Raw genomic sequence first — 24,504 nt, forward strand, 5'->3', positions numbered from 1 at the left:
TCTCGTCGGTTGAGGCCCAAGTCGCAGTCCTTGTTAAGAACATTTGTGGATTCCGGCGCCTCAGTGTTACAACTGCAAGACATGCCTGCTTTTTGTAAGCGTGTTGCAAACAAAACAGTGGACGTCAAAAACGCCAGCGCTCTTATTGTGAAAGTCAACCAAGATTTAAGTGAAGGCTGAGAACAGTGTCTTATGTTTGTGCAACACGTTATGGCGTCGGGAACCCTACTCTTGCAGTACCAATGAAAATTAACCGGCTCCTTTGTGACCAACACAGCGCCAAGGACAAGGACAGTGAAGAATAGACAAGCGTTTGTCCGCAGTATCTTCTCTATCGTCCCCATTTATTTGCGCGTTATGGTGACAATAGAGCGCCAACTAACCTTTTGGGAACTGGCTTCGGTCAACAAAGTGGGCATCACAACGTTGTTCACTTGGCACTTCAGATGATTCGGTTTCCTGCACTGCATGATATACTTACGCATGGCAGGGCTGGATTTGTTTCTGCTTTATATTTTCTAATTGCTTAGTACGAGATTCCTTCACACAGTACCGTCTGCATAACGCTTTAAGTCTGTCAGTAATCATCATTCAGGCGCTATATCGAAAAAGAAACGGCGCTGTTTTGAAATTTGCATGACCCGTGTCCTTTCCAGTGCACTAAAACGTCTCCTCCGTTTGAAGTCCATCTGAAGTCGTCTTATACAGTTTTATTTGGCAATGTATTTTTTGTTTTTAAAAAAAGTCATCGCCAGCAACAATACTAGCCGTTAAAAAGTCCGAGTAAACCGCTGCACGGGCTCTTTACCCAGCTTTATCCGTGACACTGAACGGCACTGCATTCAAATATATAATGTCCTACATTTTCATCCGTCTTATATGATGATCAATGGCATACTAGTCGAAACAAAACAAAAACAACTAAAAAAGCAGCGCCTTCCTACTCTTTCAGTGCGGTTGTGTCCCATGCATACCCGCCTTCTCCTGCTGTCTCCCTTGACACAGATATGTCTACCGTTATGTAATAATTGGTTTTTGGGGAAAGGAAATGACGCAGTATCTGTCTCATATATCGTTGGACACCTGAACCGCGCCGTAAAGAAACGGATAAAGCAGGAAGTGAAAGAAGAAAGGAAGAAAGAGGTGCCGTAGTGGAGGGCTCCAGAATAATTTCCACCACCTGGAGATCTTTAACGTGCACTGACATCGCACAGCACACGGGCGCATTAGCGTTTTGCCTCCATAAAAACGCAGCCGTTATGTACATCTACGGCCCTGGCGTTATTGCTTTAAGCCAACCACTGCCTGCCGTACCAGCGGCTGTGACGCTGCCCCGGACTTTGGGCATGAGTTTAAGCTTTCTTCGTCTTCTACGTACAGCGGTTGAAGTGTGTCCAATCTTTTCGCCCTGTGTCGCAGGTGCTGCTGGCCGAGCTGAAAGGCACGAAGCGCCACTACGCGGTCAAGTGCCTCAAGAAGGACGTGGTGCTGGAAGACGACGACGTCGAGTGCACGCTCATCGAGCGCCGCGTCCTGGCCATGGGCACGCAGCACCCGTTCCTCTGCAACCTATTCTGCACCTTCCAGTCGCAGGTGCGGGCAAGCGAAGGGGGTAGTACCGCGCGCCCTCGGCGGTTGCGGATCGTCTGCTCCACTCATTCTAAAGAATGAACAGTTTACGCGTCTGATGGCACAGTTATTTTTTGTTATTAAACTGATTATGATTATACCTATTGAGGACGATAGGGTTACTTGGAGAGACATGGGAGAGCCCTTTGCCCTGAAGTGGGCGTAGTCAGGCTGATGATATTGATGATTTGGTTTTAATTGCGCAAGAGCCTTTCCCCAAACAGCGCCGACCTAATGTCTTACGGGCTTTGTCTTTACGAGGTGGTGTGACGCACCCATTTTACAGCGACAGCTGTTAGGCGCCCGTCCCTGGTTTTCTTGTCGTAGTCGTCCGCCGTCGTCGGCGTACCCGGTGGGTACGCTAGCATCCACCGGCTACGCCGGTCAACCCGGTTTGCATAAGCCTACGGGCGGCTCTGTTGGGAACAGCCGCCTGCCAGTGCAGGGATGCATCACGTGACCACTAGACCGTGGTCACGTGACTGAACGCCTAAACAGCTACCGCTGAATCGCGCGGACATAGTCGTAACCGTCCTCTGAGTTTTTTTTTTTTTCTCTAGCATTTCACCACAGTGAAACTATGAACCAAGTCCGGAGAACACTGGTGTCCACTGGAATACCAATCGGGAGTTTTCTCTGCTGATTTTTTCCTACCGAAGCCTGGCGAAATGTCCCGAAATATTTTTTTTGTTCTGCTGTTGTTCTTGTTTCATCCCCTATCGGTATAATCGCAATGTGCTCAGCTGCACTGTTCGTATATGAGAGATGTAAGTCGACACACTAACAAGACAACTGTTTTGCACAGCTACATTGCGGTGAAGCGCAACGCGCTTCTTTCAAATTAACCAGAAGTGGTTACCATGCTAATTTTATGAAGCGCACCTGGAAAGACTGGTCCATAAAGCACCAGATCTATCATCGGTCAAATTAGTGATGTCGCAAAAGATTTTTATTGCGAATTTTCACGGCGCCGACTCGTTCTATGTATTCCGATGTCGTAAACAACATTTAGTGAGTGCGATATCTATCGGAAACCGATAAAAAGAGAAACCGAGAGGAAATTTAGTGCTATCAGCAAATAAACGACCTTGTATTCAACAGTGAGATATTAGTCTTAAGGCTTTTGGGTGTCTTTTAAGATAGTGTGCCTGCACGCTGCAATCCTATTTTAAAAGTGTGCACATGCAAAAGCAGTCACACATTTCAAAAGCGGTAGCTCGCGAAACGGGGACAGGATGGGTGAGAAGGAACATAAGCACTCTGGACGAAGCGCTACTTTCTACTGCTTACTTCTAGCTTTTCAAACATACGTTGACATACCACCTGGCCCCTGTGCGAGGCTGGGTTCCTTTGCTAGGTTTTCTCATTCAAGTGGCCACAGGATGCCTCATTCTGTCAATATAAGGCCAGTCCTTTCCACTGCATTCATAGTCTCATAACAGTCGTTGTTGAGTTGTCGGTCACTCTGAAATGTTAGCCGCTGTTTTTGCTCAACCATAATTTGCCTGCTAAAAATCGTTTCCTTTTCTATACTAGTCTTTATTTTTGGCAAATGCGTTATTCCTTGTGAAAGAACCTCGACAAAGAAGCTAATCACATAGCACGCATTGCTGCTTATGCCACTAGCCGATCCCCACTATCTCATGCCCCACACTGTTCAATATTTTGCCTGCACTCCACCTAATGCTTGGCCACAGTTTAGGTGCTAGATTAAATTGGTTACATTAAATGCGGATTCCCACTGCGCACAAATTTTGGTCGCACTCCGTTAACGTTTACGGACAGACCCTGCAATTTATCGTCGCATTCAATATTACAAGTCATTTCGGCGCATCAATCAAAAAATCACTTGGTTCAAAAGCAAGGCAGGCGTTCTTCAAAATCGGTTTGTAAAACGAGACACAAGAAATCACGGTAAGGTCAACATTCTTCACTGGGCTGTTGCAAGGCACCCCCTGTTACTCTGCGAACTCGTCTGCGGCTTGGTCCCGTGTGCAGACCACCCGCCTCGGCTTCGGGAGGTAGTGGGTTTGACTCCCGTTGTCGGCCGGTTTTCCATCGGTTTTTTTTTTTTAAGGGGTGCAAGCTATCTCCCGGCATCGTGTTCGGCTTCCTAGGGCGCATGGCTTGGGAAAGGTGTCTGCGCCTTCAAATCATCTCACAGTGGGGCTTGGACTTGGCCATCATGTTATGAAACAGATATACTACTGCAATGGCCACTGAAGGTTCTTCCTGGAGAAAATTCCTCACAAATTCTTATCACAGCTGCTGATCAATAATTCACAGCTCCTACTTTAGTACGCGAAGCTTATATAGGTAATTCTTGCTTCAAGCACTTTCAGTGTACTGACCACTACTCGTCTGCCACTCGCCTTCCTTCGATCCCATTCTTGTCTTTCAGAATCCGCAATACATAGCCTTCGGGAAAATATCGCTAAATTTTTGTCACATTTAATTCCAAAAATTTTCTCGCTTCTTGATGGATGTTCATCTTGAGAGTGCTCTCCTTACTAGTATGCACGACAGCTAATCGTGAATTTTGTTGCGACTAAATCTGGTCTTTTATGCTTTCAGAGCCACCTGTTCTTCGTGATGGAGTTTTTGAACGGAGGAGATTTAATGTTTCACATTCAGCAATCTGGGCGGTTCGACCAAGACCGAGCAAGGTGAGCGCCAGTGGGTGATTTCATCGACCGAGATATGTGCATAGGGACAGGCTCGTACTTTCAGTAATACGCAAACACAAGAGCCGAAAATAAGTTTCGCCAATAGGAATGCAACCGCCGGTACCAGAACACAAAATGGCAATAATATGCATTGCATGACGGGTGAATTCCACGAACTGGAGTTAGCGGCTCATTTGGCCTCGTCAACTGCATCTCGCACGCGTTTATGAACTCAGTTTTTTTTTTCGGATGGAGTGTTTTCAAATAGATCTATTTCTCCGTCACATGCTCTTGACGTTAACTGATACCGTCATCCTTGACGTCACTGCAAAAATCCTGACGGGCAGGTTTGGTTCGCATTCCCTGCGACAAACAATCTTTTGAACGATCTTAGCCATGGTCGCTTAGTGACAGCACAGGCCGCTGGTTACGTCAGATTGCTCTGTCCAACATGAAGAAAAAAACTTTCCTGTATAGATATTGTCACACGAGTAGTCCGGGCTAGTGGTAATGACGTGCCGGGGTTGTAAGCCATTTATAAACACATCAATTTTGTGAAAACCGGTTGGGTAGGCCTGTAGTATCCTACACAGAGCAGTTTAATGTATACGGATGTTGTCTCAATCTAGTATAGTATTCTTTTGACACGTGCACAATATGCTTGTTGCAGTCCGTATTAACGATGCCACCACTTTACAATGGCTTACAGTGATGCAAAGCAAAAAGCAAGGCGCGCATACTCTCACTCGTCGGCGCTGTCGAACAGGCAGCCCTAAACAGTGTCCCTGGTGGGTTGAATCTGTGGTTTCAATAGCGAGACGGCACCCTGAAAGCTGTGCCAAAGTGTGCGCATATTGTGCATTATGACATTCAGTGATGATGGGCCTTACAGGTGCCTGTGAATCTTGTGAATCTGACCTGTGAGTGTGACTGGCAGTGTTTAATGAAGCGGAATTAATGCTACCTGTATGCGTTTCCTTGTTTCTCTGCTTCCCATACGTAGTTTGGTTTGGCTTGGCTCGGCTTGGTTTCTGGTTTATGGGGTTTAACTTTCCAAAGTAACTCAGGCTATGAGGGACGCCGTAGTGAAGGGCTACAGAAGTTTCGACCACCTGGGGTTCCTTAACATGCACTGACATCGCACAGTACACGGGCCTCTACAATTTCACCTCCATCGAAATTCGACCGCCACTGCCGGGATCGAACCCGCGTCTTTCGGGTCAGAAGCCGAGCGCCATAACCACTCAGCCACCGCGGCGTCCATACGCGATTTGATCGAGGCTTTACACTCAGGTGAAAGCTACATAAGGTCGAACATTTTCTGAACAGTTGGTAAATTATTACTGCCTCTGTATCGATGACAAGCAATATTGTTTTTGTTTTCCAAGTAGTTCCTTTCAGGAAGCATGATCCACGTAGTACACTTCGGTGTTTAAACATAAAATTACTTCCTATGTGCGAACGAAGTGCTCCCTTTCATGCTGCCTGTAGCTGCATGCCAACAGAAATTTAAAATAGCCACCTATGTTTCGTATTGCAGGTTCTACGCTGCCGAGATTGTCTGCGCCCTCAAGTTCCTGCATAAAAAAGGCATCGTCTACAGGTGAGGCGAGTCACAGCGTCTAATTTCATTACAAAAGCCTACCCTTGATAACTTATCGTCCAAATGGCCATCAAAGACCAGCGCTAATCTCCTCGCATTGTGAATAGAAAAAAAAAGCTATATAATGAGAGTGTGTGGGCTCTCAACGCTTCACGGCACTCAGCCTTGTTAACCAATTAAGCTCTTGCGCGATTAGCGCTAAGTAATAAATAAAAAATAATGAGCGTTGTGGTCTAAACGTAACTTTTTGTCCAAACCGCTGCACCTTAAATGTTACTTCCCGTGATGCCTTAAAAAACACGATTGCTTCTCCATATAGATTCTTTAAAAGTACAGCTAAAAAAGATCTAAACCGACTTTGTTTAGGCTCTTGAACAAATAACTGTTTCGTAAAAAATTATTGTAAATAGCATCAGAAACTCCACGCCGAATTTGCTAAAAATGTGCCTTTCTGAAATACCTCCCAAACGAAAATCTTAACATAAGTTTAAGCAACTTAAGGTTATAAACACGGTTTTTTTAATGTATAAAACAACATCAACTGAGAATAAGTACTCATTGGATTCACTCACTCTAGCCGTCTGGGCGTGCGTTGCCACCTCCGGTCAGCTATGTTCGCCAGATCTGGTTTTAGTTCGCCATTCTTCAGTGTCCGTAAAAACATGTTTTCTCACTTCTCTCCGCTCACTGCATTCACGACTGCAACCCGTTTTCCCCAGAGACCTGAAACTCGACAACCTCTGCATTGATTCGGACGGTCACGTGCGCATTATCGACTTCGGCATGTGCAAGCTCAAGGTTTACCGACAACAGCCACGGGCCTTTTGCGGCACCCCCGAGTACATGGCACCGGAAGTAGGTCGCCCGGAAACGGAACTGCGCACGTTCATTGGAATGACTTAACACGTGTGCCGCCTCCTGTAGTAGATAACGCTCACCCTGCGTGCTACACCTAAGTAGGACATCCTCCCGACCCGTGTGAACACAAAAACCATAACCCTGCACCTGCTACCTAGAATCTGCCAACTCATATCGTTGCTTTCTTTGCGCATAATGAGCATAGCCCTGGAGTTTCATCTTAACAATAGAGAGTTACAGCATAGCGCGATCCGCTACCGTGATGCGCTTCCGGGAGGCACCACTACGCATGCGCAGGTCACCACGGGGGAGCCAGATGGCGCCATGTGCCTAGCCAACAGGGCGCACCTCTCGCGTCGGGACCAATCAGGGCGTGCCCACTGGCAGGGCGCAGAAGCAGTTCACAGCAGCGGATCGCGGATCGCAGCATGCCATAACACTATAATGAGCTAGCTTTGCGCTGCTTTGGCGCCACGCAGAAAGCGCAGGAGTTGACAAAGGATGTCTTTCTGTATTTTTTTTACCCAGGAATTCCCCCTTCACACATAATTTATTAAGTGCTCACTGCAACCTCTCTCTCTTTCGTGCCTTTTTTGATTGTGCGCTTACTGCCTGATGCAGCGGTGCACTTCATCATGAGCCGCGGAACCCGGATCACCTTTCCAGTGGGAAACACATAAATAAGCTATACCTTAAGTGCTGGTCAAATGAAGTACACCGTTAACACCAATTTGCCTAGCCGGAATATTTGCACATTCTATACTAGGCTGTAGAAATAATTCCACTGCTAATCCGCTCTTTCCTGAGTGCGTGTGTGTGCGTGTGCACTAACAGTGAAGGTGGCCACGGTGTGCCGATGTGGGGAATAATTGCTGGTCCTCTACACATAGGAGCCTGAAAACCATTCCTAATATCCCCAGTTGTGAACTGAGAAAGCAGCGAGACGCTCATCATTTATTTTAGGTCGCGCGATAACAAACGTCACAAAAACTAGCGCGTCAAACTGAGCACAGAGCATCAAAAACATACCTGGCTACTTTGTGTCTATAACACATAGTCAGCTGCTTTTCGCTTTTTAAGAAATGGGCTGAATGCACTTTTCATATAGTAACTTCAGTGGAGATATAAAGCGTAACATGGGGTGTGAAACATTCGTGCGTGTTTGCACGGTAACGTAGCCCGTTGCCGAACATAGGCATTCCAGAGGGTAGTGAAAACTCGTGCCGCATGAGCCTGTCTGTGCGGAAAATCCGAATGGGTTCACCAGTGAGTGCGACCCTGCTTAATACAGAGCCCTTTTCGCCCTTCCGCTTCTGCGTCAGTAAAGAGCGATCCGATCAACATGCGCTAAGCTGCGATATTATGGCGAAAGGATATCTTACTTCTCACGTTGAAGATATTAGATGCTAAAGGTTAGTAGTGCTCCGTGGGAGTTTTGAGAATATAATTGAGTGAAACTGAAGCGAACTTTTACGGAAAAACTGGAAGTGCGTCTTTCCTAGAATCTATCTAGGTCGCGCGAGTCGGAAAATTGTGAGGGCAGATGCGAGATGTATTAACAGCGGTAGAACCAAGCAAGCCAAGCACCTTTTTTCACAGATAGCACTGCACTGTGCATGATCGCCGGGAAAGTGAAGGGGGCTCAACGAATGGTACCCGCGTCATATACTGTTGTCGAAGGCTTTTACGCTCACCTGTTGAAACTTAAAACCTTATTCCTGTAGGTTTTCATAACACGGATCATTTCAGCCGTGCAGTGAAGGCTGTAGACAAGGAACAATCTCTGACCGCGTGATGTAAACCTTTGTATTGCTTTCTTAGTAGTCCTACCCATTGTCCGGGGCAGTAACAAAAATATTCTTCTCTTCAAGAAAGTGTTATCACTAAGGATGCATTACAAGACACACTGCGTAACTGAAAACCAGATCTGCTGAAACTACAAACTTTTGACAAATGGAGTACGTGGGCATAAAGAGTGTGCCAGTTTGTGCTGGTTGCAATGCAAAACATCACATTTGGTTATTTGACCTCGGGAGCGATGAAAAGGTGGTCGTTACTTTTTTTTTAATATTCCCGGAAGAAACTATCGAGCAATTTAAGCGTTAGCGGCAGGTAAGGAACCGCCGAAATTCCGCAGCTCTCCAAAGGATGCTTCCTGAGCTGGCGATCAAACGTTCTGATGGACATTCTACGCCACAGTCACGATCAGTATGAAGGTGTCGGCCGAGTAGCACCGGCATTTCTTTCTTCGCGTGACACTCACTTGATGTGCGGTGCAAGTGCCAGTAATGGCCCGAGGAAACAAAGGAACAGCTATGCTCGTCTATTTCTTCCGTCCTTCGTGCAAAAATTAAGCCCCGTTAATCAGGGTAAAAGACAAGGCTAAAGTCATTGCTCTCATAATGATTTCAAGTTCACCTGGCGCGGTTGCTTTGTGGTTGCTTCGGCTGCGTTTCGACAACGTGCGTACAATTCTCAGCCCTTCAATTCTGGAGCGACGCTACAATTCCCCAGTGACTTCCATTGGATATGCCTAAACTACTGTTATCTACTTTCCCTTTCCTTTTTTTACTGTCTCGCCAGTAGTCCGTGATCAAGACTTCGTCATCAACACCTGCCCTTACTATAGCCGCCCCTGCCTACGAGCTGACGTAAAGGAACACCCAATTTACACTGCAAGCACATTTTTTCACCCTCTGAGCTGGTTTATACCCTTCTACATTTCACTCCCGTGTGGCGGAAGAAGCGGTCATCTGGAGACGCGTACTCATCTCCACGCCCACGTCGCACAGAATAGGGAGAAGTGAGCTGCTAGTAGTTGCCGCTAGCTGCTGCTATGGAACGGCCAAAAACAATCACTCTAGGCGTTCAGACGCCATCTTCTACTGATTCCCGGATGAAAAGCGAAACTTATGAGGGAAGAAAAAGAGGCGTATCTTCTGTAGAATCATAGCAGTGACGTTGGACGTAGATAGCTGCGCTCTGTTTGGGTAGGGCAGCACCTCACGGCATCAAGCTGCCGTCTGCAAACCTGCAATAATCTCATGTTCCTGCTGCCGAAATATTTTTCAATGCGTGCCGCTGACAGGGCAAGGGGGCAAGGCTGAAGAGATGTGATGGCTACACTTTTAGACCGTTACCCCCGCTCCCTCCGAGGGAGTATGTGGGCAACGTACAAGTTCCTTCGGCGGCAGAGTTCGCACCGTTTCATTTTATTCCTCTTGTTTTTGGTGTTCGTTTTTTCTTCAAATTTCGTCTTTGAAAACATACATACTTGTTGTTAAAATATATTTCACTTCCTGGAAAAATGACAGAGAAGCACAAAATGAAGGAAGCTCCAGAGGTGCGTTCTGTTGTGTCAACGTAATCCGCTCAGCGCAAGTTTTGCCTTCGCCTCAATTTCCCCGTCGCCTACTGCCTCTTCATGAAATCATTTTTGCAGTGGTTCTGTTCCTGTGTCTGTGCTCGTATATTTGTTTTTGCATAGAGACTGGCGTACTGCGCCGGCTTCAATATGTTCTTACTTGCCAGTTTTATCGCAGCGATCATTCATGCTTTTCCCGAATACCTCATCAAGCGAGTGCTGTAATCATCCACATACCGATACAGCTCCATATAGATGAGAAGTCATTGTTGAAAAGCCGGCTTAGGGCTTCTTAGCAAACCCTTACGGCTCCTTTCGCAGAAAAGTGTCAACGCCTTCCTTTTCGCTCTCGCTGTCTTTCTTTCTCTATCCCTCTCTCAAGCCCGCGCGTATTTTGTCGAGCAGGTAAAGGCTCATGCGTGAAATACGACGTATTGCAGCGCTCTCAGCTAGCAAAAGCAATCTCCGCGCTTGGCGTCTAAAAGTGAAGAAAGTACTTATTACAATGTTCTTCTTGATTTCTCCTTATATTCTACACTTTCATAGCGAAAGGTCTTTGCAAATCGTCAGTGGAAAAAAGTGGTGTTGCTACTATCTTTGATTCATAAAAAGAGTAAGAACAAACATTAGAATGCCCCGGTGTTCGGGTTAAAGAGCCGCCTTGTGTTACTATATTACACTTTTTGTGGCCACTTTGGAATCGCAGCTGAACAGAAGCGGACAGAATAGTACAAACGACGTTTCGGCAGGCAAACTGCTCTCACGCTTTACCGAAAATCAATGGGTGTCTGATAACTAAGCAAGTAATTTTTTCTTTTTGCGCTTTTATAATTCCGTTGTGCACCCGGAGAGAAGAGTTTTTTAGCTTACCGGATACGTATTAGCCTAGACGTGTACTGGATTGCCGGTGCAGCTGAAAACCGGCAGCCAGCTTCCCGCAATCCGGTATGGGTCTATGCTAATGCGTATCCGGTATACTAAAGATGTCTATTATTCTTTCCAAGACTACGTTTTTCAGCAACCTTATAGTTTCTCGGCTTTAATAAACCTAGTGATACCGCAAAATAACTGCCAAGATAGCGTGTATTTTTTTCGCACATGGTTACGTTGACACAACGCAAATAAAAGGGTAATAACGGTCGCGTGCTGGCGCCTACTTTGTCTTTTTTACTGCACTTCTTCTAAAAAAGATATCTAAAAACACTGAAACGCTGTGTGAGCACCACACAACTGGGGCCAATGTACAGCGTGTGTGGTACTATGTACGTACGTATTAAGCATTCATCTGACGTTATTTTTATACACAACTGCCCGCCTCGTGTGTGCAAGAACCCTAGACTCGTCTGTCCCCCTACTATTCGTCACCTAGTGCTGCTAATTGCATACTGCTCCTGTTTCTATATTTCACTCTTTCAATTAGTAAATGCTAAGGGACCTGCAATTTCTGATTAGGCATTTCTCGATCCGTTCTCTTTGATGTTCACCTTTGGTCTGCCTCTCAGTTGGGACCATGATAACATTGGTTGCTATAGCTTTCGGCTCTGGCGTCCCAGTCAACAATAACAAAAACAAAAGAAAATGGTTGATGAGTAACGGGTAAAAATAATTGTCGCCGTCGACAACCGTTTGTGTAGGCACCGAAACTGATAAAGGCGACCCGCAGCAACCATGCTCAGAAAACAGCACGGTGACAGGTTGTGCAACAAAACTGATGAAACACCAACCCTCAGTAACAACTGGCGGTTATTTCTCACGCAGTGCCTAATAAGAGCAAGGCGACGAGAAATCATGCGAAAAGTCCAGTACATGGCAAAAGACATCGTCCACAATCAACCCATTAAGCAAGTTTTCACAAACACCGCCGACTGCATGGAGCCGCCCTTGCTAACAGACTTGAAACGAAATCTTAAAACCGAATTAATTCTATCATTGCAGTAGTAAGCTGATCCTGCCGTCCGTCAAAAAAATGGAGGGGACACCTCAGCTCCGCCTTCAGGATATGACAAGAAAGCGTTAATGAGTTAATCCCCACATCTACAGAATTGGTCATTCTCAACTGTACAGTCATATGTCTATGATAGTCCTCACACCACTGGTAGTCCTTGGTAGTTAGTCCTCAGGTCCCTGGTAGTCCTCATACCCTTAGAGCCTGTTTGGCCTTAGAGCCTATTTTCTCGTCACAAATGTACCTGTCAAGCTTCTAGGAGCTTTTTCCTCTCGATGTCCTGTCTCACTGAAGAGTAAACAAATAAACTTCCAAATCAACTTCAAACTCCTTGCGCAATGGTGTAGCGGTTTAGGGATGCCCCACTGCCCTGTGATGGCAGGTGCTGCCACCGGTTGGTCTTGTGCGAACCAAGTTGCTCTTTTCGAAAAACCTCTCCCGATCAACCATTAATTGAATTGCCACCTGCTAGGGTGGTTAGCTTGCTCATAATCCGGTGGGTGTACGTTGTGAAGACCTGACAAGGTCACGTGATCTTGCTTGCCCATCTGAACTCCATCCCTATAGTTCCTCGCAGCACTACCAAAGCTGCGATGAGTGCGCAGGCAACGTTCTGACGCCGCGGAATGTAGTGCCAATATAAAATACGCATGCAGGCACATGAGATAGCCTGCTTTAAAGTGCACATGCGCCAAACTATTTCATATCGAGACTTAACGTACGCTGGCGTTACGTACGCTATTTCCTCAGTTTTGCGTGCGTGCTCTAAAACGTCGTTTACAAAAAGGCTGCGCCCTTCGAAGCAGGACCTCTCGCCTCGGACTGAATTCGTCGTTGTTTCTGCCGTTTTCTGTACGTTCATGGCCATAAATTCGACGCCTGGCCTTCGCGTCGTCTAATGTCGCCTATAATAAAGCGTATGAAAGATAGATTCGGTTTATTTTTTTATTTATATGGTCTATTCTGTCGCTCTTAGCCCTACAGGGAAGCGTCGATTTGTTGGCAAAAATCCTTTCTATTCTAACCGTCAGATGACGCCACTAGGCTGACCTTATCGTTCAGTCTCCGTTTGCATGCACTGAACTAAGTAATGGTGTCTTCGACTGGTCGCTTTAGATCGCTCTAGAGCGCTCTGAGAGGCGACCGCACATTCGGCTGGTCGAAACCGGCCGCTCTGACTACATTCGGCTGGTTCTTTCTGAGCGCTCGCCTCCAGCTCAGAGCGCTCTGACGCGCTCCGAGAAAAAAGTCGGAGCGGCTCCGAGATGAGTCCACGTGACAGAGCCACTTCCGCCATTTTGCGAAGCGGTGCGAGACCTCGGCGTCCCCTGCGCGTAGACAGAAGCAAGTGTAGGCTTTTGACGCAGTAGTAGCGTCCTTGCTGTGTTGTGTTTTGCTGGTGCCGCGCTGTGTGAGGCAAAATGTCCAAGAGACGCCGGATAACTACGCTAGGAACACGGTCTGTGTTGCTGTCGCGTGACAACAGCGATTCCAGCAGCAGCTCACACGAGGACGACAGTGCTATCCACAAGGCGATGTTCGGAATATGAGCGTCCCGTGGGACGGAAAACCAGGGTAGCGATCGATACAGGCTAAGCGGCGACCTCGATGCAAACTGTGTGCGGCCACGTGCGGCTAAAGGTAATCAAGGGACCTTACGTGCGGCTACTGTTGACATCAGCAGCGAGGCCGCGTAGTGGTTCCGGAAGTTACATATCCCCCTTCTGCCTCCTGCGTTTCCGCTCTAAAAACTCGCTGACCATTCGGCTTGACTAGTCTCGCTATGCGCTCGGAGAGAGAGCGGCTCCCATTCTGCCAGATCTTAACCAGATCGCGGGAGCGACCAGTCGAAGACACCATAAACGTACGAAATTACCAATGGTGTAACGTCATGCAAAATACTTGCGTTTAGCGTACGTAAACGTGCATAGAGAGATGGTACGTAGACGGCAGCGATATGTACTCTTTTCTAGCCATATCTGTGTACTCCACGAGCAGACTACACGCAGACGGCTAGGCGCAGAAGAACATGTCGAACACGCTCTCCCGATTGGCTAAGGAGGTATCTGCCTTTGGTAGTGCTGCAAGTTAGTTATGGGATGGAGTATAAGTTGCTTCCCGGGGGTGGCTGTGGGTGGCTGTGTGAGCCACCCCACGCCACCCTATTTATCGCTCACAACGCAGACAACGCTGACGCCGACACCGGCTTTTCTGCGTAAGGGGGCCTTTAACGCTATCGCGTTAAAGACAAGAGAAGGCGTATTCACATAGAGCAAATCCTGGTTGCATTTCTTTTAAAAGCAAATTTCTTGAACATCAGGCTTCACAAATGTGGCTGTCTTCTTGATTAAAATTTTGGTGGTCAGTAATAGAACATTTTCTTTTTTTTGTGCTACAAAACGTGGTTAATTCCCATTATGGTCAAAAGCCGAAAGCTTTTTTATTCCTATTTTTTTTTAAGTTCCGTTGAATGCAATCCATCCGAGTGCTTTTTGTCTGTGTGAATGCGTTGCGGTGAAGAATTCTTGCCGGTGTGACAGTGATATCAGATCTTGTTTGTAAAAGAAAATTTTTAAAGCAATTTTTCGGTTCCATCGTGACCTGTCGTGCTTCTTTGTGTTCATGGTCTTGCATTCATTAGTTTTCTTTAATTCATTTGTCATTTTTCTTGTTCTGTTGACTCTAAACTATTTCTTCTTAAATAACCGACTTAGCTTAATAACTAACATAGTGGGTTCATGTGGACTCAGATTTTCTCCTGGCGACGTCAGTGGTAAGTTTGTGCTTGTAGTGAGAGTGGAGTTTCAGATGCATGGTGTGTGTTTGTTCCTAAAACACTGCTAATTTTCTCGTCACAAATGTACCACAAGCCGTTTGACATAAACATTCTTTAAAATTCCGCTTAACACAAAAAAAATCTAATTTACGGAAGTATTCTTCAGTGTTCTTCACTAAATAAAGGCTGCCGAGACGATTACCGATGGTCTTGACGTGGGCCCAGCGAAATCAATCGCATGTGCTCCCTGGAGTGCGATAAACGTTTTCCATGCTTTTATTCGCTCATCATCCTGAATAATTCAATAAATATGTTACACACGTTACTCGGTCTTCTTATCATATAGTAGCGAAAAAATTGAGTTGTTGGCGCATTTGCAAGATTATTTAGCTAATTCAGAATTGTCATGGCCAATAAGTAGTACAGAACACTGTAACCAAAATTCGCCGCAGTGCATTGTTCCAACGTTACAAATTAATTATCGCTCTACTAATTGTAATCGCTTCCCATCGTAGTAAATTATGTCTCTCACATCATCGATTCTGTCGATCTAAATTTTCGATCTGAGTGCAAACTCGCCAGCAAGCTGCAAGATAAGCGATGTTCTTCTGTCTGCAAACTGTGAGCACGCATTTGTCCTGTGCACCAATAAATGCGTTGTACCACCGTCGAACGGCATGCCAGGGCATTACTTCTGGGCATCTGGGCTTCTGAATAATAGTGACGCGTCGAAGGGTAGCTTCTGCTTTGCAGGCCAACTCACTGTGGCCGCCAAGGAATAACAAGCAGTGCTTAAAACTAAACAGCCCCTCAATAAATCGAAATTTGGGGCGAGACGTATTTCATGTATGCGTTACGTTTAAAGACAGCCGCAGGCATACTTTGTCGGGTTATTAGTGCATAACTTTTCTCTATTTACCGCTTTTATAACATAATACATACGTCCACTTCACATAATAGCACCGAGTTAGTTTACTGAGGGCATTTCATTGCTTAAAAGCATTTGTTTAAAAAAATAACAAATTAACAATGCACTTCGTCACGATAGTTAACGTACGACACGCTATTTTGTCTATAACATGGCTTAAAACAAGACTGACGCACGCGTTGCCGCACCGAAAATGGCAGTTACCCACCCGTTAAAGAAGGGAAAGTATACCTATAAACCTTGTAAATATACAGCTGCAGAAAATAAATCAATAACCATGTTACCACATCTCAATAATATAATTGATTTCTCTAAATCCATCAAGCGTGCCAATGCGACAGTATCTGCAACATATCGACAATTTTTTTTTCTGTATAGTCTGCTCTCGGCTAATTGAATAACAGCATTTATCAAATCCACTTAGTTCTCTGGAAACTTTGCTGCTGGCTCATCTGTAATCACGGGACGGAAAATAATTTTATTTCGTGTTCTAGCGTGCTACTAGCGCAACATTCAGGGATTACTAAGCCAATTATGCCATTTAAGGCAGCCTAACCTGCTTTCATCTTATGTACTGGGATAATCATGTTAACGTGCTACGTACCTTTACAACGATTTAACCTGATGAGGCTCCGCACATCTTAGGGATAATGCCCCGCCTGGTATATTAAATATAAACAGCACAGTACGTGCTTGTACATTTAGGACCATCTCTTAGTGAAAACTTTTGAGGGTACGAAGCTCCCATGTCCATGGTAAAGTCGCATGGCTTCATTGCAGTCTTGTCTTCACATAGTGGAGCAAGACAGCATTTTGAGACCGCTTTCTCGGCGCAGATCACAAGACCGCCGGTACCACTCACGTGCAAAACTGGATAAATTAAGGACCCTTGCTTTATTTCTCCTCTAATATTTATCCAGTCACAAGCTCGCACTATCATTCTCCCTTTGTTTTGTTGTATGTGAAGCACCAATAGTTTTTTTTATTGTTTGGCCGGTGTTGTTTGGCGTCAGTTTATTATCATCTTATCCACTTAGGCTATCATGAAAAGTAGAAAAAACTTTTGTGTGCGTGCATTTTTCTTCTTAACTACAGAAACATCCCAGGTAGCACAGGTAATCGGCCCAATATTGGACATATATTGGCAAATGCCGGTCCTATAAAGGACCAGCGTGAAACCGTTCCTTTTCAATATCGGACCCATTACCCGTGCTGCTTGGGATGCCCTGCACAACATAACCTCAGACTACTCCAGTGTTACTGCACGAATTATAATAGTAGCCTAGAAACGGAAGAGGTCGTTTTCCAAATGCACCACATTCTCATTTTGTGTTCGAGTCTTACCCCAGTGCGGTGCATCCGCTATAGCGTGATTGAGCATGGCGTGTGGCGTTGCCGTGTGTTTACCGAGCGTGGCGTGGTGTGGCGACTAACACGTGTCGCGATGGGCCCTGACCGCCAGAGACCTGAAGCTGGACAACGTGCTGCTGGACCGCAAGGGACACGTCAAGATCGCCGACTTCGGCATGTGCAAGTGCGGACTGGCCGACACGGACAAGACGTCCACCTTCTGCGGAACGCCAGACTACATCGCGCCCGAGGTGAGCACGTCATCCCATTCAGCCCATGATGGCTGCAGTTATACACCTACTTAGTAATTCGATTTACTATTAGATCGGGCTATTACCAGCTAGATTTTCATCTTTCGACTTTGTCTATTCCCATCGGCAATGAGAGACGCGAGACGAGAAGTGGCCGTGAATCCGACTGATTAAGACGCGATCACCGTGCTTATGGAGACATGCAAACAAGCTTTTGAATATAGCCCCAAATATTGCGTGAAAGAGAACCGAAAGCTCAGCCAAACTGTGATGACTGTTACTTCATCAGCTCAAAGCGCGTGCGACTCAATGTATCGGAGGCCTCGATTAAGAAGCGATAACCGTACTTATGGAGACATGCAAACAAGCTTTTGAATATAGCCCCAAATATTGCGTGAAAAAGGACCGAATGCTCAGGCAAACTGTGGTGACTGTTACTTCCTCAGCTCAAAGCGCGTGCTACTCAATGTATGCGAGGCCTCGATTAAGAAGCGATAACCGTACTTATGGAGACATGCAAACAAGCTTTTGAATATAGCCCCAAATATTACGTGAAAGAGGACCGAAAGCTCAGCCAAACTGTGATGACTGTTACTTCCTCAGCTCAAAGCGCGTGCGACTCAATGTATGCGAGGCCTCGATTAAGAAGCGATAACCGTACTTATGGAGACATGCAAACAAGCTTTTGAATATAGCCCCAAATATTACGTGAAAGAGGACCGAAAGCTCAGCCAAACTGTGATGACTGTTACTTCCTCAGCTCAAAGCGCGTGCGACTTAATGTATGCGAGGCCTCGATTAAGAAGCGATCACCGTACATATGGAGACATGCAAACAAGCTGTTGAATATAGCCCCAAATATTACGTGAAAGAGGACCGAAAGCTAGGCCAAACTGTGATGACTGCTACTTTCTCAGCTCAAAGCGCGTGCGACTCAATGTATCCGAGGCCTCGATTAAGAAGCGATCACCGTGATTATGGAGACATGCAAACAAGCTTTTGAATATAGCCCCAAATATTACGGGAAAGAGGACCGAAAGCTCAGCCAGACTGTGATGACTGTTACTTCCTCAGCTCAAAGCGCGTGCGACTCAATGTATCCGAGGCCTCGATTAAGAAGCGATCACCGTACTTATGGAGACATGCAAACAAGCTTTTGAATATAGCCCCAAATATTACGGGAAAGAGGACCGAAAGCTCAGCCAAACTGTGATGACTTACTTCCTCAGCTCAAAGCGCGTGCGACTCAATGTATCCGAGGCCTCGATTAAGAAGCGATCACCGTGATTATGGAGACATGCAAACAAGCTTTTGAATATAGCCCCAAATATTACAGGAAAGAGGACCGAAAGCTCAGCCAAACTGTGATGACTGTTACTTCCTCAGCTCAAAGCGCGTGCGACTCAATGTATCCGAGGCCTCGATTAAGAAGCAATCACCGTACATATGGAGACATGCAAACAAGCTGTTGAATATAGCCCCAAATATTACGTGAAAGAGGACCGAAAGCTCAGCCAAACTGTGATGACTGTTACTTCCTCAGCTCAAAGCGCGTGCGACTCAATGTATCCGAGGCCTCGATTAAGAAGCGATCACCGTGATTATGGAGACATGCAAACAAGCTTTTGAATATAGCCCCAAATATTACGGGAAAGAGGACCGAAAGCTCAGCCAAACTGTGATGACTGTTACTTCCTCAGCTCAAAGCGCGTGCGACTCAATGTATCCGAGGCCTCGATTAAGAAGCGATCACCGTACTTATGGAGACATGCAAACAAGCTTTTGAATATAGCCCCAAATATTACGGGAAAGAGGACCGAAAGCTCAGCCAAACTGTGATGACTGTTACTTCCTCAGCTCAAAGCGCGTGCGACTCAATGTATCCGAGGCCTCGTTTTAAAACCTCTTACTTTCACAAAAAAAAAGCACAACAGTCGCAGTGTCTCAAGGAACATTTTTTACCACTTACGTGATGTAATTGCCATTTGCTATAGCCTCAAAGCAACAATGTGATTCTTGATGAACACGGCGAGGACAAACAATGGGAGCGAATGCCGCATCAAGAAATGTATGGCACCGCCCATCCTCACAGAGCCTTTTTCCTGGAAATGGAACCACTCAGCTTTTTTATCAAAGCGGTATTTGTCCACGAAAGTAAATGTTACGCACGTGTCTAATTTTCGGGGCAAAGTTTCCCTCAGTCAGCTTTCACCAGTTTACATTTCTTCTCTGACTGGTCTTGCCTTTTTGTTTGGAACGACTGGAAACAAAGTAATATGCATGCTATGCACGACATGCCCGAGTAGTTTAGAAATGCTTGTCGACATTCTCACTGTTTGTTTCCCGAAGCTGCATGCACCGTGGTTGTGAACTGTGTCGTGTATCGCATGCAGTTTTCTTTATACCGTCTGATTTCGGGATGCTCGACTGCGCAAAGGTAAGCACGGGCCGCGTGCTCAAGCAGAAAATAAATTATGCAGTAAAATCTTGGACTCAACAGTCGGTCTTATGGCACTCAAAAGCAGCTACCTTGCATATTGCACGCAGGATATTCTCAGCCGTTTTCAGCTTTCATTCTGTTTTCTTTGATTTTTTTTTCTTGTCTGCACCTTTCTCTTATCCATTTTCAAATTCCGAATGCAGCGAATCTTACTGTGATGGGAGTAAAAGAACACGACTCGAGCATGCAGCATTTCTCAAGAAAATAATGTTGTAGGTTTTTTACGTACTGTACATGTAACTCTGCAAATAGTAAACAACATAAACGATAGGCTTTTTTTTAGTAAATAACTGCGCATGTCTGAACATTTGCGGCACTACAGAATGCGTGCAACCTGTTAGGACACTGGAACAGTGCTACAACATTGGGACACTGATGAAACATCGACGGTCAGTATGAAAATGCTCGCAAGAAGGCGAACGAATGAGCGTTAAGCTGCAAAAAAAAGGGAAATGAAAGCACACATTCGCGTGCATTATTTCATAATTTCAAGAAGCTTACGCACGCAGAAACAAGACTTGTACTTGCTTTTCAACGAAGCACACCCTGTTCAAGCGATTCCACCGCTACTGCCAGCTCGGGGCTATTTCATCGTCGCTTTTCATCTTACACAGAGAAACATCGTCCTAGCGAACATCCGTCCCACTGCATTTTCATTCTTTACTGCTTCGCTCTCTCAAACTTAGACACATGAAGTGGCACTGGCCTCAGTCGCGGTGTGGTGCAACGCACATGTATCTTAAATTGAGCTTAAACATTCAGGTTCATTATCTCTGAACGAGAAACGCCTCAGGAACAGGATTAAAACTCACAAAAGAACCTCTATTTCTCTCCGCTTTCTCTGGCAAGCACTCTTGCCATGACGGGTGTTAGCTGGGATTAGAATACAGCTTTACTCTCTAAACACGAATACGCCTATACGGAGTAGAAAGGAGTAAGCCGTCATTTAACTCCCTTCCTTTCATAAAAGGGATTGTGCTAGACGACAGCTTACTACCTTTGTACCCTTTTGTGGTTAGAGTCTACAGTTTAAAGAATAAGCAGTCTCATTTCAATTCCCTAAGTCTCCTCTTTCTCGCCCTCTATGTTTTCTTTGTCTACTTTTGTACACGTTCTGCGCAGTAACCCTCCAACTAAGCTCGTATGTAAGGAAGCAAACTGCGGTCTACTAATCTACAAAACAAATCGGTTTGTAAAACAAATTCCCACAGTGCAACCCTGGCAGCTGCTCGAGCCGTCAGCCTGGGAGGCTTTTTTTTCAAGACCGTGGCGTTAATTTACATACCAAACGACTTCTGGAGAGAACACCGCGCTCCCTTCGGACACGTTGCTCGAGAGAATAATTCTACCGCCTGTGGCATAATTAAGCCGCACGCAGGTGATTACTCGCCAAGAGAGCAACTCTGCCGTTCTCAGAATCTATTATTTTCGCGTTTCATAATGCAAACTGAAAACCCCGGAGCTATAAATTTTGACACAAACCTCGAGCGTACCACCAGGAAGTCTACCTCGTTAAACGAGTATCTTTCTATGCGGCATTTCGTGTGATGCAAAGGCTCTAGGGCCTCCAGAGAATGGCCTCAGACGTGTCCAAAGGGACCGTGTAGTCAAAGTACATGTTAGCTTCCTAAAACCTGAAAGGTTGAGCAAGCTGGCAATGTTCGATGTCGTCAAACAGTTCGCGGGGGGGGGGGGGGGGGGGGGGGAGCGTGGACACACGAACACACAATCGTACGCACAGACACTGAAGAACAGCTGAGCTTCAATTCTAAAGCGTTCCAGCTCAAATAAACAACACCTACTAGGCCCAGCAGTTCAATGATGTACAAAAACTATTTGCTGCGGTTTGTAACGCTACCACAGCTTTTATAAGCGTCCGTTGGTGTTGGGATTTCTTGCACAAATTAGGTACTTCGTTGATGCCGTTGATTTAGTACACCGCGTATATAGGACGAAAATACGGCGCAGCGATGGGCCAGCCCCGCTACGCGCTATCCGGTGCTGGCGCTTTCTTGAGCTGCTCGGAGAAAGCAAAGCTTTTTTCACCTATGCAATGATCGCAGGAATACGACGGCCTGGAAGTGATAAATTAATTGCTAAACCAGATTATTCGCTTTACGGGCGCATCAACTGGTATTGTTGAAAGGAGATATTTATAAATAAACCTCCTTTTCTGCAGACCCATGCCAAACAATTCTGGACAAAAGCACTTTTGAACGGGTAAGAGTTTATGAACGCCACTTTCTTGATATATTGTAAGATTTCACTATAACAATCAATATATCCGCAGATTTCGCGGCAGCAAGCTTGCATTTTTTGCTATTTACGTTTTGCTGTCTTCAAAAGCTTTCCCCATTGGTTTTCTGTGGCAATCTCAACTGTTCGATGCGGGTGATGGAACAACTTTGAAAGAAGGATTTTGACACGCATCGGAAGATTTGACTATTACCGTCAATATTTCCATAAGAGCGCCTTACAATTTTACAATATTCAAAATATTTCTCCAAGAATGTTGGCCGTGTCTTGGCTCCGATTAATAAAGCTTATGCGCACGTTGGAATCATTCGAGGCTGGACGGCACCCAGTACACTGACCAACCGCTACAGCCACAGAAGCGACGACCTGCAGTCACGAATTAATCACGCGTCGTTTTTGCGTGCAAGCCGTTTTGAATTAATTATATTGATGGAGTTGTTCTTCTGAACGTCGCAGCATCATATAGCACACAGTACAGCGTTAAATGGATGCGCTGAAGTTCTTTTTTTCATTCGCTTCAACTGCCGACGAAGCTTCAGCCTCAGCAATTGGCACTGCGCGTGTCCGAAGTACACCAGCTTTCTTGCCACACAAGCGATAACCACTTTAAAGGAAGAGCACGACACAACGATAGTCTCAGATGAATGTACTCGGACTATGACTGAACAAAAGCCTTTCGGAAAACGTCCAGCAGATGCGCCGAAGTCGTATAAGCGCATGTCATCAGCAGACATGTCATCAGCAACATGCCACAGCAATCGAATCACCACCTTTGCTTGCCCTCCCTTACAAAAATTTCGTTAGACAGTCTATAGACTGTCCATTGATTTCTGTCTATGACGTCTATAGACTCGCTATATACAGACACTAGAGAACAGTATATAGGCAATACAAATTCTATAGAAAGTTTATAGACAATCTATATATTTATGGCCATACACTTTTAGTAGACTTTGTCTATAGACAGTCCATATACTATGAGTAGACAAAACGAAATATCTATATGAAGGCAATACAGTCTATAAGAAGTCTATAGAATCTCTATAGACCATTTTTTATAAGGGCTAACTGCTGTTCGCTCATGGTTCTTCTGAAACCAGAGCTCGAATAGGCTCACTGATGTTTCACTCAAAACTGAGATGATCAGCACCTAAGTCCTCCGCACACCGTTTGTTTTTGGACGCCTTGGAGTGAATTAGCTGTCAAACAGCGGGATGCACCCCCGCTGTCTAAACATGAGCGCATCGTCATTTGGGGCGAAAAATTACTTATCTTCGTTGAGCTACACAGTAATAGGCCGGCCAGTCTCCGGCCATTTACTACATGTATACACGCTGCCGCGGGGCACTAAATGATAGCAACACTAACGCAGCACTACTACGCCTGCACAGCACCCTTCGGTATTAAAAAAACTGTAAGATACACTTAAGGTCCGCCTGAAGGGTATGACGCTATAGCTTAATGGGTTAATGCCCATATATGCAGAATTGGTCATTCTATACTTAGCATTCACAGATCGCTGGGAGTCCTGACAAACCACTCTTGGCGCAGTGGTGCAGAGGTTAAGCAATGCGCCACTGCCCTGCGATGGCAGACGCTGCAACCGGTGGTGCTGTGCGACACAGGTTGCTCTTCCCGAGCGACCAAGCATTAATTTAACTGCCACCTGCCACGGTGCGCAGTTTGCTCACAATCCGGTGGGCAGGTTGTGATGACTCCAGTGACCTGTGATGACCCATCGGCCTCCTAGGTTGCTTCACTGGGGATTTTTTTTTTGTTCATGTTTTTTGCTCACGGTCAACGACGCAGGGTTCTCGGCGACACAAGCGCTTTAACGCAATAGCGTTAAAACCCGTTGTTTTTTTTTCCTTTCAGACGCACGGTGTTCCGTTACACCGCTGCAGACACGTCACCCGTCTCCAGACCCAGAGGCCGGCGTGGCAGCATACGTTGCAAATCCTGGCACTCTGATTGACGTTGTGCTCATAAATCCATCGCAGGCTTCTCTCACCTGCTTTTCATCGTGTTTACTCTTCCGACTGCAAGGTCAACACCACGTCCGCCATGATGACGCCCTCTCGAGCGGCGGTCCCCTTGATGGACCACCACCGCCGCCTCCGCTTTTCGGCGCGTCCTCATCATCACTCTTTTCGTCACGTGTTTTTCGGACGCCGCTGCCGCCGCCACAAATAGTGTCGCACGCGTCCCCGCCGCGTCGCGCTGCCTTTTCCCCTCTGCACGCCTTCTCCTCCTCTACTGTTATCTCCTAATCTATGCTGCCTGGTACATAACTAGAACCGGCGTGCGTCGAAATAGACGTCACAATTCCTCAACCGTTTTGGTTGTTCCCGTATTTCTCGCATCGCTCACAGGGAACA

General features: G+C 46.0%; 1 protein-coding gene across 6 annotated transcripts in view; it reads left to right on the forward strand.

Annotated features, from left to right (window-relative positions):
• LOC144107008 (putative protein kinase C delta type homolog) overlaps nucleotides 1-24,504 on the forward strand; it is a 387,210-nt gene that overhangs the window by 322,727 nt on the left and 39,979 nt on the right. For 4 of the 6 annotated variants that reach the window (XM_077639983.1, XM_077639984.1, XM_077639982.1 and 1 more), the window contains 4 exons: nucleotides 1,420-1,593; nucleotides 4,204-4,295; nucleotides 5,836-5,898; nucleotides 17,232-17,370. In XM_077639983.1, the coding sequence (XP_077496109.1) occupies nucleotides 1,420-1,593; nucleotides 4,204-4,295; nucleotides 5,836-5,898; nucleotides 17,232-17,370 (468 nt within the window). Of the gene's footprint in view, nucleotides 1-1,419; nucleotides 1,594-4,203; nucleotides 4,296-5,835; nucleotides 5,899-6,617; nucleotides 6,754-17,231; nucleotides 17,371-24,504 lie in introns of all 6 variants that reach the window. The other 2 variants (XM_077639985.1, XM_077639981.1) reach the window with 1 other exon arrangement.

The sequence above is a fragment of the Amblyomma americanum genome, chromosome 10 (genome assembly GCF_052857255.1).
Source record: "Amblyomma americanum isolate KBUSLIRL-KWMA chromosome 10, ASM5285725v1, whole genome shotgun sequence".
NCBI classification, from domain to species: domain Eukaryota; kingdom Metazoa; phylum Arthropoda; class Arachnida; order Ixodida; family Ixodidae; genus Amblyomma; species Amblyomma americanum.